This window comes from Fragaria vesca, linkage group LG4 (assembly GCF_000184155.1).
Source record: "Fragaria vesca subsp. vesca linkage group LG4, FraVesHawaii_1.0, whole genome shotgun sequence".
Classification (NCBI taxonomy): domain Eukaryota; kingdom Viridiplantae; phylum Streptophyta; class Magnoliopsida; order Rosales; family Rosaceae; genus Fragaria; species Fragaria vesca.
Window position 1 is genome coordinate 21707983 of NC_020494.1, and position 14367 is coordinate 21722349.

Below are 14367 nucleotides of genomic sequence, written 5' to 3' on the forward strand. Positions count from 1 at the left end.
AAATCACACCCTTGCCGCCCTTCAGTTCTTAAAGGAAAGTAATCACAGATCCCAATTCACAATTAAAACTTGGATTTGTAGAAATTCTCCTGAGATGGTTTCACTGAAGCGCCGCCGTGCAGGGATGCGTGTCATTTTGCCCCAACCCCATATGATCTTCCATTTCACAAAGCCCCAAGATTTCGATCACCTCGGTGACGATGATGTCGTAGGCGACAGTTCCGTGGAATCCGATGCATGTTCTGAGACTAGTCCCGACCACAATTCTTGCAAGAAAGACAGTCATTCTCAGTCTCAACCAGAACAGAATGGTAAGAGTAGCAACAACAGCTCCGGTTCTGCGAAGATGTCGTATTTCGATTGTAACTTGTGTTTCAAATCGGAGAGGCAGCCGGTTGTGACGGCGTGCGGGCATTTGTTTTGCCATTCTTGCTTGTGCGACTGGCTCGAGTTTCGTCGGAAGTGTCCTGTCTGTGAGGCGGAGGTGGTTGACGGACGCATCTTTCCGATTTACCAATGCAGTGGACCGAGATCGAAGTATTATGGTACCAAGTGATGATCAGAGTAAGGACTAGTACGAGTGAGCTAGAGAAAGATCGATTTTTGTGTAATGTCTGTTTAAGAATCGATTATCTTTTGTTAGTTTGATGATGACTTAATGTAGCTACAATGTAGAAGTACGTCGGGAGATTATTGTAACAGACAGGGAAGGCCTTCGATGAAACGTCTATAAAACAATTATTACGAATTTATGATCTTTAAGAATGGATGATATAAGAAAAATATATCCGACCCAAAATTGAGACATGTGAGACGGCAACTTCTGGCCCGGTGTCTTGTCGGGTGTAATTTTCTTCTTTTTATGAGTATTTCGAAAACGTTACTATTGCATAAAATGTTACTTTAGTCTCCAATAGTTACGTTAGCAGCAAGGGTATGTCAAAAAGACTAATATTTCATAAAATGTGACATTAGCAAGCTACATTTCCATTTGTTACGTTATCGACATACCTACCTCTTCTTTACGGTTGTTCATATTTTTTTGTTTGTTAATAATGTAGTCTCAAGTATCAAACTCTCAGGTCTGGCCGCAATAGATTCGGACGGTATTGTGTGAAATTTATAACTAATGCAAATTTAGAGCTCTGCAACCCTTTTGTTGATTATATACAACCGTGCCGCCTCTCAGCATGATGCGTACTAGCTCAGAAATTTCATGAATGAGCACTACACAGGTTAAATAGAAACTCCTCCGGGTGATACCATGAAAATCTAAACCCGAATAGACTCATACAGCAATGTGCATGGTCATAAGCATCGAACAATCACTGTGTTCATAATACAACAGTGTGCTTGAAGCTTGCTAGGAAGATGACCACATACAGAAACTTTACATATGGATTGGAGATAGAGAAACTTGCATAGCTACATGCCTACATTATTTTCTAATCACACAAGAGCCTTGAAGGTTATTCTTTTGCCAAAATGTAGTGTTCCAAAACAAGATGCAAAACATACAACTGTAATGGAATGAAAGGTGATGACAATGTCAGATGCTCATACAGTCATCTTCGCCGTTTGACGAAGTGGTAGTATCCACCCTTCAGAGCCAGAGTATTGCCCCAGTGACACATCTGTCATAAGCAACAGACTCCAATCACCAGGATCAAGATCAAGGCCAGTCATTATGAACTAAGGGGGTGATCAGTAATAAGAATATAACTAAGATTTGGCATGGTTTCTTTCAAATGCATAGAAGACATTAGTTGCATTGTTACAATTTTTTTTGGCTGAATGCCTATGTCACCACTCACTGATATACATGTGAGTCAAGTTAGATGGAGAACTTGCAACAAATTAGGCCTCAATGCGAGAACAAGCTCAATGGAGAGGAACTCATGTATAATGGAGAGGAATCAATAAATGCGTAGTGCTAGGATACACAGCTCAATCTACCACTAATAATACATGCTCATAAGAGAATAAGAGATTCAACAAAAGCAACAGAATCTCCACACACAAAATAATGGTGTTAACAGAATCAATGCCGCCATAAGTTCAAGGATTCTTCATCTTGATCCTCAACTTTCTGGCTACTTGTGCTGCTTTGGGATGTACTGGTCGCTTACTGCTATCACATTGTTGCATTTCCACCCAATTAATCACTCTAAGTATCAGAGACTGAGGAACTTTCTTCGCATCCCCATCCGTTGTTGTCCCTTTAGTTTTCTTCATGCCTTTCTCCAGAGCCTTCTCCAAGAACTCCATAAACCAGTTCCCTGCTTCTGTTTCGATCTGCTTCCCCAGTTTGATTGTACTGGTTAAGCTGCAAGAGTTCGAACAAACAGCGGGTGGTTTCTTGTTCTCATCATTCTCACCAATGGTTTCAAGATTCATCTTTCCAAGTGGAGTAGATGGTGTTTTTCTTTCCTTCTGATTAGTAGAGGATCTCAGCTGTTTCTCGAAATTTGTCTTCTGCTCACCACCTCTTTCAGGAATGGTTGCAACTGATTTGTACAAAGCGCACCTTCTTTTGGATAAGCTCAGTTTCGAGTTCATGGAGTTGTGAACCATCTCGTTTAACACTGTATCTTCGTCTTCTTCTTTATCTCTCTGCTGCTTGGCATTTGGTGTTTGAGCAGCTGAAGTAGCTGCTTGAACTGAGACCATTTCCGCCACTGCTTGGACAACTTGCTGATGGAATTCGAGAAATTGCTCAAAGCAGGCTGCTGGCGCATCTGCTTTTGCTGCTTTGCACAAGTTTGAAAACGTCCTACACGAAAGAAATCATAGAATTTGATCTTAGCAAATAATCCTAACTAGGCAAACACATATCATATAGTCATATACACTACACGATGCGAAAGGGGTTTGGTCATACTTGAGTGATCGGACTAAGGCCTCAGTAGCCGAAGCATCTCTCAGTGCATTGAGGGCAATCTTCTGAGCTGTCTCTCGCTGCTGCACAGCTTCCTGCAGAACACAATCACAACATCACCTCAATGAATTAAACGAAATTGGTTTTGATTTTAAGCTACTTAAACACCAGGGAATGGAGGACTTACTTTTCCAAGCATGCTGAGTTTTCCAGGTAAGTTCATGGCAAGACTGGTGCTGTTGCTGTCGTTGGACACATTAGCAGACTGTAGCTGTTGTGGCTTTGAATTGGAGGTCTTTTGTGGGGTTTGCGCATCCCCGGCCACATTGAGAGAAGTCATCACTCTTGCATTTCGCAGCCGCGGTGGTGGAGTTGAGCTTTTCTTCTCCTACAACATCAGACAAAGAACACACAAAAACTCCATGAATATCAATATCCTCTGCCGAATTGCACAACGTGATTGGTGTGTGTACAAAGTGAAATTCTATTGAAAGAGCAGCAATGTACCTACAGCTTGGTTGAAGGGACTAATCAGAATCCTAGGCTCTCGATCAGACACGCTTTTACTCCTCGGAAACTTAGACATCGAGGGAGTCATACAGCTCTTCCTCAACAATGGACTCTCTCCCTTTCCATCTCCCATCTTCCCCAAAACTCCCCCACCATAAGAGCACCTAACTCCACCATTATCTCTTCCAACTCTTCCCCTTATCATCGGCGACATCGCATTCCTCACCGGCCTGTCCTTAACCGGAGTACTATAACACTGATCAAAATCCAAAGGCTTCCCCACCATCGGAGACATCACCCCATCACCACCCACATTCAAATCCCAAGACCCTCTTCTACTCGGCTTCGAATTCGACATCCCCATTTGCTCCGTTCTCTCTCCTCCTCCCTTCTGCCGCAAACCCATCAACGGCTCCGGCGTACCCATCAAAGGGTGCCTTCCCGGAATCATCTTGGCCCCTTTGACCACCGGCACCGGCGACCCCGGCTCCAATCTGTCCACATATATAAACTGACCCAGCTGCATCTTGTTGCTCAAAACGACGTCGTCTTGCTCCGACGGGAGGCTGACGTAGATGGAGTGGGAGGAATCGGAGACCTTGATGTAGAACCCCTGAGTAGGCCAGAGGCTCTTCTCGTCAAGATCGGCCGGGACTATGTCGGTGACCTGAAGAAGCGAGCTGCGGTGCTCGCCGGTGGGTTTTACACCGGTGTTCATTGCGCTGACGAGCTTCAGCAGAATCCCCGGCGCCAGAGCCGCCATTGTTGTCGAAATTTCTTGAAATCAAGAAAATTGAGAAAGAAGACTCAAAAGAAGGAGACAAATTGAATACGCGGATGATGATATTGAGTGGAAAGAAGAGGTGGGATTTGGTAAAGAGAATTGAGATTGGGTTTTTTGGGATGAAAGGAGGGAGCGGTGTGAGGTTTAAGTCGGCTGTTTGTTGGTGGCAACGGTAAAGTTGGTATATGCGGAAAGGTTAGAACTTTTTCAAAATTCGAACGTTGGGCTCAACGGTCTTATTTATTTTTTATTTTATTTATTTATTGTGTGTTGATGATGATGATAATGACGTTCACGGACTTGGGCCGTCGGCCCGTCACGAAATAGTTTTGGTTCTATTTATTGGCGCAGTGGCCAAGCTCGTGATTTTATTTCTTTGAGTTTCTACATTTTTACACAGTCATGTTTACTTAATCATGACTGATCAAGAGATTCAATCGTTATTGGATTTAAATCTAATGGTGGGAAAAATTATTTTAAGTAGAGTTGTTTTGTTTTAAACTCTTTGATATAAATCTAATAGTGACTCACTATGAATCTCTTGGTCGATCATTGATCATGTGAACACTACTGTTTCTACATAATAATTTCTCTTCATAATCATGTACTCGAATTGTCTAGACACATTGTCATACAATTTGTTGGCAAATGTTGCATGAATTAGAGAGGGTGAGGTTAACGACACTAGGGCAGCCTGGGGCGAAGGTTTAGATTTTCACTCAACACTGGTTTATGAACCACAATACAATTCACAGAAAGGAGATAGTAATATGTAAAAATGATGGCGCCTTGTTTATTATATAAAAAAGAACCAAAAGATGAACGGTTCAAGCTTTTGAAAATTGGAGTTGGGGGTAGCAGATAAGAACTGTGGAAGAATAGTAGAAAACAAAGGTTTTGCTCGACCGATTCCTTCGAAACCAACATTAAGCTGATTCCAGAGACTGAAATGCAAGCTACCATCCTAATCTACAGTGAATGCGATCCCATGTAAATACCTAGTAAATTGCCTAATGAATCAAAACTCACACAACTCTGCGCAACATCAAAATAAATAAAAGCTTTTCATATTTGCTGAGAATGAAACACACCGTTTTTTACCGGGACGCTTTCTTGACGCCGTTGAGCATGCCCTTGTTGGCAAGAGCACGGAAGACGAGACGAGAGATACGGAAGGTCTCGTAGACGGCGCGGCCTCGGCCGGAGAAGATGCAGCGGTTCCTGATTCGTGTGAAGGAGTTGTTTCGCGGAAGCTTCGAGAGCTTGTAGCGGTTCTCCTCCCGCAAGTCGTCGGGGAGGCTCGTGTCTTTGCACAGCACCTTGTAAAGGTTCCGCCGGAGCTCGAATTTCTCCGCCAGCAAACGCCGGTGGTTGTCTCGGCAAACTGACATTTTGGGGTTGACCAGGCATATCACAGGCATCACTAATTCAAAGAGATTGACCAATAGCAATTAATAAATATTTATTTAATTGTTCTTAGGTTGGTGTTTTCAGCGAAGTTTCCACTCAATCAGAGCTTGAATAGTGATCAGTGACTTGAGACAATAGACCAGGTCAGTCAACTTTGCTAGCAATTACTGCAATCATGTTCGTATACCAGCCACTTATTATTCTAGCTATAGCCATCTCAAAATCCATCCAAATATATCAGAAAGTTTATTCAGTGTCCAGGAGAAGCTAGTACTGAAAAATCTGAGAAATGCAGCAAACTCTCGTTTCTTCCTTTTGCTTCATCTTGCTGGCTTTCTCCTCCTCCATAGTCCTTGGTAAAAAACCCAACTGTGGGAAACATGGCCCGGTTATCAAATTTCCATTCACCTTCAAAGGTAGCTACCCAGAAAATCCTGGGTATCCTGGGTTTCTTGTATCCTGCAATGAAAAGAAGGAAACCGTTCTTGAGCTTCCAATCCCAGTTAAATTTGCAATCAAGACCATAGACTATGAGGCTCAGCGAATCCAGCTATATGACCCAGAATATTGCTTGCTTGCCAACCTTTCGAAAGTCCACGACATGTCAATCTTTCCCTTCCAGTACTCAGAATACCAAATGACTAATATTACCTTATTCAATTGTTCTTCAGCTGAAAGAGAATCGCCGGCCTCGTGGCTTTATTCAGTCCCCTGCTTTGAAGAACGCCCTGGCTACCAAATCTATTGGGCTTCTTCTTCAAGAAGCATTGAGTACTTGCCCCTCCTGTCTTGTACAAAGATGCGTACTCTTTCATCAGTACCATACTGGTCTGAGCTTTATTTGGAATGGTCTGAACCAAATTGTACACTATGTGAAGCACAGGGAAATATCTGTGGATTGAAGAACAATGGCACCACTAGTACTGAGATTGAATGCCTTCCCATGAAGAAAGGAGGTACAGGGTAACATCTATTTATAAGTTTTGCTATATGTTTGTTACAGATTCCAAGCATTTTTGCACATGATGATTATTCCTGCATTTGTGAAATGAGATTAGTATTAGCATATGCGCATGAAATTCCATTCCAAGCAAGCATATTTGCACATGATGACTTGATAGAAGTTGGAAACTTTGCACAGATAATGAATCACAGGAAATAGGGAGCTCAGTTAGTCCCATATAACTTTTCTAAAAGCTTTCATCTGCTGTCCTTGTAATGTTACACCATTACTTATGTCGTAGCTCACAACTCAACTATGTAATTTGACAAATATGGACCGATTTTGTTTGCTTGTTGTTTTTACAGGTTCGGGGAAAACTTTATTAGCTACGGGTGAGTTTTCTAAGAGATTCTTTAGTTTGTTTCATATCTAGAAGAGATGTATTGTTGAAATTTACTCAGAGTATTAACTTGCAGGTACATCCCTGGGTTCATTTGTACTCGTACTACTTGCTGGTGCAGCTTTTCATGCTTATAGTTCTGATAGAAAGGAGAAACAGAATCAATTAAAAATTGAAAGATTTTTAGAGGATTACAGAGCTCTCAAACCAAGCAGATACTCTTATTCAGACATCAAGAGGATTACAGATCAGTTCAAGGACAAATTAGGCCAAGGGGCATATGGGACCGTTTATAAGGGAGAGCTTTCTTCTGAATGTTTTGTTGCCGTGAAAGTCCTCACTAGTACTAAAGGAGATGGGGAAGAGTTTGTTAATGAAGTGGGAACAATGGGTCATATCCATCATGTCAATGTGGTTCGCTTGGTTGGATTCTGCGCTGATGGGTTTAGAAGAGCTCTTGTTTATGACTTCTTACCTAATGGTTCACTGCAAGATTTCATTTCATCAGCAGACAATAACAATTCTTTCCTTGGTTGGGATAAATTGCAAGATATTGCTCTAGGCATAGCCAAAGGAATTGAATATCTGCACCAGGGGTGCGATCAACGAATCCTCCATTTTGATATCAAACCCCACAATGTTCTGCTTGACCATAACTTCACCCCAAAGATTTCTGATTTTGGTTTGGCCAAGTTATGTTCCAAGGATCAGAGTATAGTGTCAATGACTACAGCTAGGGGAACAATGGGGTACATTGCACCTGAAGTGTTCTCCAGGAACTTCGGGAATGTGTCCTATAAGTCAGATGTGTATAGTTATGGAATGGTACTGCTCGAGATGGTAGGAGGAAGAAAGAACATCAGTTCAACCACAGAGAACGCACCTGAAGTTTACTACCCAGAATGGATCTATAATCTACTAGAAGAAGGTGAAGACCTCCGAATCCATGTTGGGGAAGAAGCAGATGCTAAAATTGCAAAGAGACTTGCGATTGTGGGTCTCTGGTGCATCCAATGGCACCCGGTTGATCGTCCCTCTATGAAAGGGGTGGTTCAGATGTTGGAAGGAGGAGAAAACTTGACTATGCCTCCAAATCCTTTTGCCTCTCAAGGTCCTGCAGGAACAAGTGCAAGCACACCTGCCAGAAGATTAAACCTTCAACTGGAACCAATTGCTGAGTTAGAGTGATATGTATAATTTTTTATAGTGTATGCACAGTTAAGAACATTAAGGTAACAAAAATTATCATCAAGTTTATGTAATCATGGTTGCTGTAACTATTCTGCCCGGAGTTATAGAATGGTTAGTTGGTTCCATGTCACAATGAGAATTATACTTTTCATAACCCAGCAGCCTGCATTTGTAATATGGGTCTTTTTCGGCCTGAGCTGCTGAGCGACTGATGCAGTGTATATTATTAAAATAAGAACAAGCCCAGAATCGATTAGTGCCATAGCGACTCTTATAACACAGCTAACTAAACAATGACAGAGCATTAGAGCACTTGTAACTAAAGCCATGAAAGAGATATTATTTAGATCAGTAGTGTTTACCTGGTCCTCATAGCCTCTGCCCACTTTAGTTGAATGAAGTTGTGGAAATTTCGAGCGACTTGTCGTTGGTACGTAGCTCTCCAGATTACCCCAACGTATAGGAAGGGACACTCCCTGCTGCATGACTTTGATCTTGTATATAGTTTTAAGTCTTGGTCAGTCTGTAACGTGTAGTAGAGTGCTACAGTCCAATTCCAAAAACCCAATAAATTAAGCTCCGGTCTCTGTACGTAATTGAGTAATTAAGTCTAGCTAGTCTCTGTATTCTGTAAAGTTGGAAATGATCACGTCAAGAAACTCCATTAATTAAAAGTATATAGACTTTGGTACTGTGAATCTGGAATGCGCAAGTCTTTTCTGATCTCTCTCCATGGGAACAACTGGGATTAGGAGCCTGTCCCTGCAGTGTGCTTGGGTTTCAATTGTAGCCTTTTTGGTTCTTGGCTCATCTGGTCATAACGATGTGGGTGCGTCCAATCTTAAAGATGGTGCCAAGTGCGTCCCTTCTTCTTGCGGCGACATCCACGACATAAGCTACCCATTGCGACTACAACAAGATCCAGAGCAGTGTGGCGACTCACGCTACACTTTGGAATGTGACCACAACAACATCACAGTGCTGCGCCTATTTTCTCAAGAGTACTACGTCAAGGCCATTGACTACGACTTCAACAGAATCCGAGTGGTGGATCCTGGCCTTGAGAAGAACAACTGCTCTTCCCTTCCTCATTTTCCTTTGTCCCCATATAACTTCAGTTACCATTCATGGGAACCATATAATGTTCCAGTAATTTTCTTGAAATGTGCAAATCCAGTGAATTCTTCTCGGTATGTGAGCACGGCTCCTTGTATTAACTCCGAAATGTATGGTTATGCCGTTCCAGGCAATATCTCCACCGAAGATGTGGAGAATGGGTGCACTGTATATTGGATGTCTCTGACCACTTGGATGCCCTACGAGGAGGACCGAAACGTTTCCTATCAAGATATACACGATCAAATGGTGTACGGCTTCGAGCTTCGGTATTCGACGAGTCTGGTTGACCCTTGCCGCGGTCAATGGAATTATCCGGGCCTTGATACTTATTCCGATAGAGAATGTTATCCGCGCAACATACGAGGTATAAGTATACAGTGTCGATCGAGTACGCCATGATTTCTCTACTTGATTTTACGAATGCTAATTAGTTATGTATATTCTTTGTCATGCACTCCAGGTTTCTTTCTTATTGGTTGGAGGCTTTTCACCGGTAAGTGTCATTTCTCTCAACGTACTTTCTATATATCCACTAATCTGTGGCCTAACTTATTGTCAACGAGATCGATGGTTGCCTCTCATATTGCATATATGACCTAATTAATTATGTAGAATTTGTGCTGCAATTAAACCCAGCTCCTTCAAATCTTTTGCAGATTATTGGGCTACCGAGAGTATTATCGCTGGCAGTATTGTAGCGGCAAAACTTGTATTTGGAGGTCCATTTGTGATCGCACTTCTGATACATAAGTGGCGAAGAAGGCATTGGTCAACCTATCGCACTATAGAAGATTTTCTGCATTCTGACAACTTCATGCCTATAAGGTACTCTTACTCCAACATTAAGAAAATGTCAGCTGGATTCAAAGATAAGTTGGGGGCAGGGGGTTACGGTTTTGTATTTAAATGCAAATTACGGAGTGGCCGCTTTGGAGCCATTAAATTGTTAGGGAAGTCTAATGCTAATGGAGAAGATTTCATGAGTGAAGTAGCTACTATTGGAAGGATTCATCATGTTAATGTGGTGCAGCTTGTTGGTTACTGTGTCGAGGGTTCAAAGCGCGCCTTAGTATATGATTTCATGCCAAATGGTTCTCTTGATAGATACATTTACTCCAAAGAAGAATCCATCCCTTTAAGTTACAAGAAAATATATGAGATTGCAGTTGGAGTCGCTCAAGGTATTGAATATTTGCATCAAGGTTGTGAAATGCAAATTCTGCATTTTGATATCAAGCCTCATAATATCCTACTTGATGAGAATTTTGTCCCAAAGATTTCTGACTTTGGGCTAGCGAAACTATATCCAGCAAACAATAGCATTGTCTCATCAATGGCAGCAAGAGGCACCATGGGATACATTGCTCCCGAGTTGTTTTATAAAAACATTGGTGGTGTTTCGTACAAAGCTGATGTTTATAGTTTTGGAATGTTGTTGATGGAAATGGCAAGCAGAAGGAAAAATCTGAATGCAAATGTGGATCACTCTAGCCAAATTTACTTCCCCTCATGGGTGCATGATCAATATAATGAGGGGAAGGACTTGGAGATTGGGGATGCTACAGCGGAGGAGAAGAAATTAATTAGAAAAATGATAGTAGCTGCCTTGTGGTGTATTCAAATGAAACCAAGTGATCGACCTTCAATGAAGAGAGTTACACAGATGCTCGTAGGAGATGTTGAGAACCTAGAAATGCCACCAAAGCCTTCTCTATGCCCACAACCGACGCCTGTAAGCAATCTGATTCCAGCATGTTCAAATGTGGAGCTAACATGTACTCTTTCTGCTAGGTGATGATAGCTGGCTACCATTCATTCACTTTACTTCGTGTAACTTATGAAATTTTAGATCATCTTAGAATTGCAGATTATTGTAGTTTTAAAGATGAACTGCCTATGAAAGTTGAAATATTGTACTTCGTCATTACTTTGCTGCCTCCAGGTTTCTGTATATATGTGCCTTGTAACTTTCATATTTACTTTTCATACCCTCTGGTTTCTGAAGAAGTATTTCTTAACAGACTTCTCAACCTAGTAGTTTCAAAGCCTCCAAACAAAGGCCTAATTTGGATTTGTTTACAGTCTTACAGATAAATAGGCTGAAAATTAAAGATTGTTCCACAAGGCTTATTTAAGTTTATATCGATGAAAAAGGCTTATAAAGTTCTTAATGTATATTTGTTCAAGGTTTTGGTTGGGGGCCTTGGACAATGAGAGGTTTTGGGTGGGAGATCAATATGGTTCCTTTTAATTTGGTACTTTTACTTGGGTTCAGGTTATCTCTGCAATAAAAAAATAAGAGGAAAAAAAAAAGGGATTTTGTGTGTTCTGAGATACTGATGCATGCTTCTTTAGGTAGTATCTAAATTGGCTTAATACTTATTTATTGGCAAAGTGGCCAAACTCGTGATTTTGTTTCTTTGAGCTTTTACATTTCTACACAGTACCAAGAGATTCATGGTCAGCCACTATTAGATTTAAATCTAATGATAGAGAGAATTATTTTAAGTAAAGTTATTTTGTTTTAAACTCTTGGATGTAAATACAATAGTAACTGACTATGAATCTCTTGTTTAGTCATTGATCATGTGAACATTACTGTTTCTACACAATAATTTCTCTTCATAATCATGTACTCGAATTGTCATACAATTTGTTGGCAAATGTTGCATGAATTAGAGAGGGTGAGGTCAACGACACTAGGGCAGCCTGGGACGAAGGTTTAGATTTTCACTCAACACTGGTTTATGAACTACAATACAGTTCACAGAAAGGAGATAGCAATATGTCAAAATGATGGCGCCTGGTTTATTATATCAAAAAGAAACAAAAGATGAACGGTTCAAGCATTTGAAAATTGGAGTTGGGGGTAGCAGATAGAAACTGTGGAAGAATAGTAGAAAACAAAGGTTTTGCTCGACCGATTCCTTCGAAACCAACATTAAGCTGATTCCAGAGATCTCACGGTGTTCGCGGCCTCTTTTTATATATAGTTGTTGATGGCGGACAGGCAAAAATGTCAGGTCATGACAGTACAGACCGAAAGCTTGAGAAATATTGAAACAATCATCCATCCATCTTAAGTTACACTGAAGTTTTAAGGCAATCAGAGACATGCAAAGAAACAAAATCTGCTAATCATGGTCTAGCTTGTACCTAGAAACAGCTGCTCATAGGTCCTGCTATAGTGGGGTTGCAAAACCTGCACATAAACACAGTGTGCAAGGTGAAAAGTTTGAAGGAAAAATAGATCAAGTAGAGTCATTATCTTACAAGTCACTATGTTATGGTATAGTTGGACATGGTTATATAAAATGATCAAAGATCATCATTGCTTATCATAACAAACATATTATTAACAGGACATGAGTTACTAAGGAAGCTCGCATATGTTGTTAACCCCCATAAAATGAGGCCCTTTGGCTTTTCATTCTAAACATACAAGGATAAATTACAATAACAACCTCCAGATATATCATTCACTTCCTCTCACTTTCACCTGCAAACCTAAGAAGACTATTAACAGTGCACTATTAGCAACTTCTTATGGTACAGCAATTCTACATCAAGTATGCATGTAAACCTAAGGCAAAACAATACTTTTTTCGACTCCTAGAAAAGTTTAACCAACTTTAAGGCACATTGGAGATGATTGGTTGTGCCCATCTCATCTAAGTAGTAAATTAAGGAGAGAATCTCATCAATAGTTCATTTATGGACAGCTGAGATGTATATAAACCCATTATGTATATCAACCCTCCTATATGAAATAACAATCGAGTTGTATTACTTAAATTAGCTACTTAGTGGATTCAGAATGGTCAATACTCATATGGCAAAACAAACAGATACGAAAAATGTTGTTATACTCATTTCCAGCACAATGAACAATTCTAACTCCTAACTGCATTATCATAATATCTAATTCAGAGAGATATGATACCATTTGCATACACAATGTGACCCTAAAAACTAGGTGTAGTATAGTGATATACGAGTCCAACTAAACTCCTTTGTAATCAGGTACTCAGGTAGTAAGAAAACCAGGTTTGTTACATATACCCTCCCTACACTCAAACATAGGTAACAACAACTAGTATATACGCTATGTCTTCCGACATGATTTATATATTAAATCTCAATGCTCCATTTATGAAATGCAATTATGCTCCATAAACTGTATGATAACAAAAGTAAACTCTCACGGATACCTTCCGATAGGCACCCCCAGCTGGTACTGTGCAAAGACAGAAGTGAAGTGAACAATGCAGAAGCAGTAGCACTGTGCAAGGGGATCAACGACTGCGCAGCAGCCAACTCCACAGGCAGCCTGAAATTCTCAACATTACACTTGCTCAATAAGAATGACAACACACAAATACTCATCTCTCACAACAACTTCATAAAATAAAATAAAAATTTTATTCTAATATATAGATTAAAATCTAAGCTATATAGATCATCAACAATTTTAAGGTACTGAAACTTATATAAATTTTCACGTATTCAACGCAAACCTTGACAAAACACCCAGATCAAATTTTCGCAAACAAAGTAAAAGCATTCGATTTTAATTCTACTCAAGATATTTACAAGTAAGCAATCAAATCGCAACCTGGAGAACTTGAGCTTCTGAGTAGCGAATCGAGGAGTGGATGTGGTTTTGGCGCCGGCGAGTTCACTGAGCTTGAAAGCTTTGGAGGCGAAGGGTGAAGACGAGGATGAGTAGAATAGGGTTTTGGCGGAAGCTGAAGAGAATTGTAGGGTTCGTCTCGCGCAATTAGCCGCCATGGTTTTCCCAAACCTCAAAGTTTAGTCCCTGCTGAGAGAAATGACTTGGGATTCCTATGTGGACTGGGCCTCACATGTTTAAATAAATCAATGGACTTGAAGGCCCACTGTGGTTAAACTACTCAATGAACCATTGAACTTTTAAACTGGATTTAGTCATTGGCCCAATAAGCTACTCGAAACTTTTGATAAACATTTTCGCCAAAAGAAGTACATGAATTTTTGATCGTTTGACAAGGAGAGTGAAATTTGCATTCTCTATTTTACAATTTATACTCCTTATTTTCTCTTTTAGTTAAAGATTTCATAAAAAAAACAAAACGCATCTGAGTAAAGACAAA

At 40.5% G+C, this 14367-nt stretch overlaps 6 protein-coding genes across 6 annotated transcripts; 3 read left to right on the top strand and 3 right to left on the bottom strand.

Annotated features, from left to right (window-relative positions):
* Positions 1-94: 94 nt before the first annotated feature.
* Positions 95-556, top strand: LOC101302553 (RING finger protein 5-like). Its single transcript, XM_004298525.1, has one exon. The coding sequence runs from the start codon at positions 95-97 to the stop codon at positions 554-556; it is 462 nt and encodes a 153-aa protein (XP_004298573.1).
* Positions 557-2058: 1502 nt separating this feature from the next.
* On the bottom strand, positions 2059-4151 carry LOC101302833. Its single transcript, XM_004298526.1, has 5 exons — positions 3390-4151; positions 3066-3266; positions 2882-2973; positions 2509-2773; positions 2059-2373 (listed from the first exon to the last, which is right to left on the bottom strand). The coding sequence occupies exons 1-5, from the start codon at positions 4149-4151 to the stop codon at positions 2059-2061; spliced, it is 1635 nt and encodes a 544-aa protein (XP_004298574.1).
* Positions 4152-4798: 647 nt separating this feature from the next.
* LOC101303121 (ribosomal protein S14, mitochondrial-like) lies at positions 4799-5593 on the bottom strand. Its single transcript, XM_004298527.1, has one exon. The coding sequence runs from the start codon at positions 5591-5593 to the stop codon at positions 5270-5272; it is 324 nt and encodes a 107-aa protein (XP_004298575.1). The 3' UTR covers positions 4799-5269.
* Positions 5594-5871: 278 nt separating this feature from the next.
* Positions 5872-8113, top strand: LOC101303418 (probable receptor-like protein kinase At1g67000-like). Its single transcript, XM_004298528.1, has 3 exons — positions 5872-6538; positions 6891-6917; positions 7002-8113. Exons 1-3 carry the CDS (start codon positions 5872-5874, stop codon positions 8111-8113), a joined length of 1806 nt encoding a protein of 601 aa, XP_004298576.1.
* A 735-nt stretch (positions 8114-8848) lies between these two features.
* LOC101303702 (probable receptor-like protein kinase At5g39030-like) lies at positions 8849-11030 on the top strand. Its single transcript, XM_004298529.1, has 3 exons — positions 8849-9599; positions 9696-9728; positions 9892-11030. Exons 1-3 carry the CDS (start codon positions 8849-8851, stop codon positions 11028-11030), a joined length of 1923 nt encoding a protein of 640 aa, XP_004298577.1.
* Positions 11031-12071: 1041 nt separating this feature from the next.
* On the bottom strand, positions 12072-14029 carry LOC101308278. Its single transcript, XM_004297584.1, has 3 exons — positions 13851-14029; positions 13447-13565; positions 12072-12437 (listed from the first exon to the last, which is right to left on the bottom strand). The coding sequence occupies exons 1-3, from the start codon at positions 14024-14026 to the stop codon at positions 12418-12420; spliced, it is 315 nt and encodes a 104-aa protein (XP_004297632.1). The 5' UTR covers positions 14027-14029; the 3' UTR covers positions 12072-12417.
* Between the last annotated feature and the right edge of the window lie 338 nt (positions 14030-14367).

Excerpts from the sequence above, each read along its gene's own strand:
- LOC101302553 (XM_004298525.1), top strand. The coding sequence starts at position 95 with ATGGTTTCACTGAAGCGCCGCCGTGCAGGGATGCGTGTCATTTTGCCC.
- LOC101302833 (XM_004298526.1), bottom strand. The coding sequence starts at position 4,151 with ATGGCGGCTCTGGCGCCGGGGATTCTGCTGAAGCTCGTCAGCGCAATG. Across the intron at positions 3,267-3,389 it reads TTAGTCCCTTCAACCAAGCT|GAGAAGAAAAGCTCAACTCC; the intron begins GTAGGTACATTG and ends CTGATGTTGTAG. Across the intron at positions 2,774-2,881 it reads GCCTTAGTCCGATCACTCAA|GACGTTTTCAAACTTGTGCA; the intron begins GTATGACCAAAC and ends TCTTTCGTGTAG.
- LOC101303121 (XM_004298527.1), bottom strand. The coding sequence starts at position 5,593 with ATGCCTGTGATATGCCTGGTCAACCCCAAAATGTCAGTTTGCCGAGAC.
- LOC101303418 (XM_004298528.1), top strand. The coding sequence starts at position 5,872 with ATGCAGCAAACTCTCGTTTCTTCCTTTTGCTTCATCTTGCTGGCTTTC. Across the intron at positions 6,539-6,890 it reads CCTTCCCATGAAGAAAGGAG|GTTCGGGGAAAACTTTATTA; the intron begins GTACAGGGTAAC and ends TTGTTTTTACAG. Across the intron at positions 6,918-7,001 it reads GAAAACTTTATTAGCTACGG|GTACATCCCTGGGTTCATTT; the intron begins GTGAGTTTTCTA and ends ATTAACTTGCAG.
- LOC101303702 (XM_004298529.1), top strand. The coding sequence starts at position 8,849 with ATGGGAACAACTGGGATTAGGAGCCTGTCCCTGCAGTGTGCTTGGGTT. Across the intron at positions 9,600-9,695 it reads TTATCCGCGCAACATACGAG|GTTTCTTTCTTATTGGTTGG; the intron begins GTATAAGTATAC and ends CATGCACTCCAG. Across the intron at positions 9,729-9,891 it reads TGGTTGGAGGCTTTTCACCG|ATTATTGGGCTACCGAGAGT; the intron begins GTAAGTGTCATT and ends AATCTTTTGCAG.
- LOC101308278 (XM_004297584.1), bottom strand. The coding sequence starts at position 14,026 with ATGGCGGCTAATTGCGCGAGACGAACCCTACAATTCTCTTCAGCTTCC. Across the intron at positions 13,566-13,850 it reads CAGAAGCTCAAGTTCTCCAG|GCTGCCTGTGGAGTTGGCTG; the intron begins GTTGCGATTTGA and ends TGAGAATTTCAG. Across the intron at positions 12,438-13,446 it reads CTGGGGGTGCCTATCGGAAG|GTTTTGCAACCCCACTATAG; the intron begins GTATCCGTGAGA and ends GTTTATGTGCAG.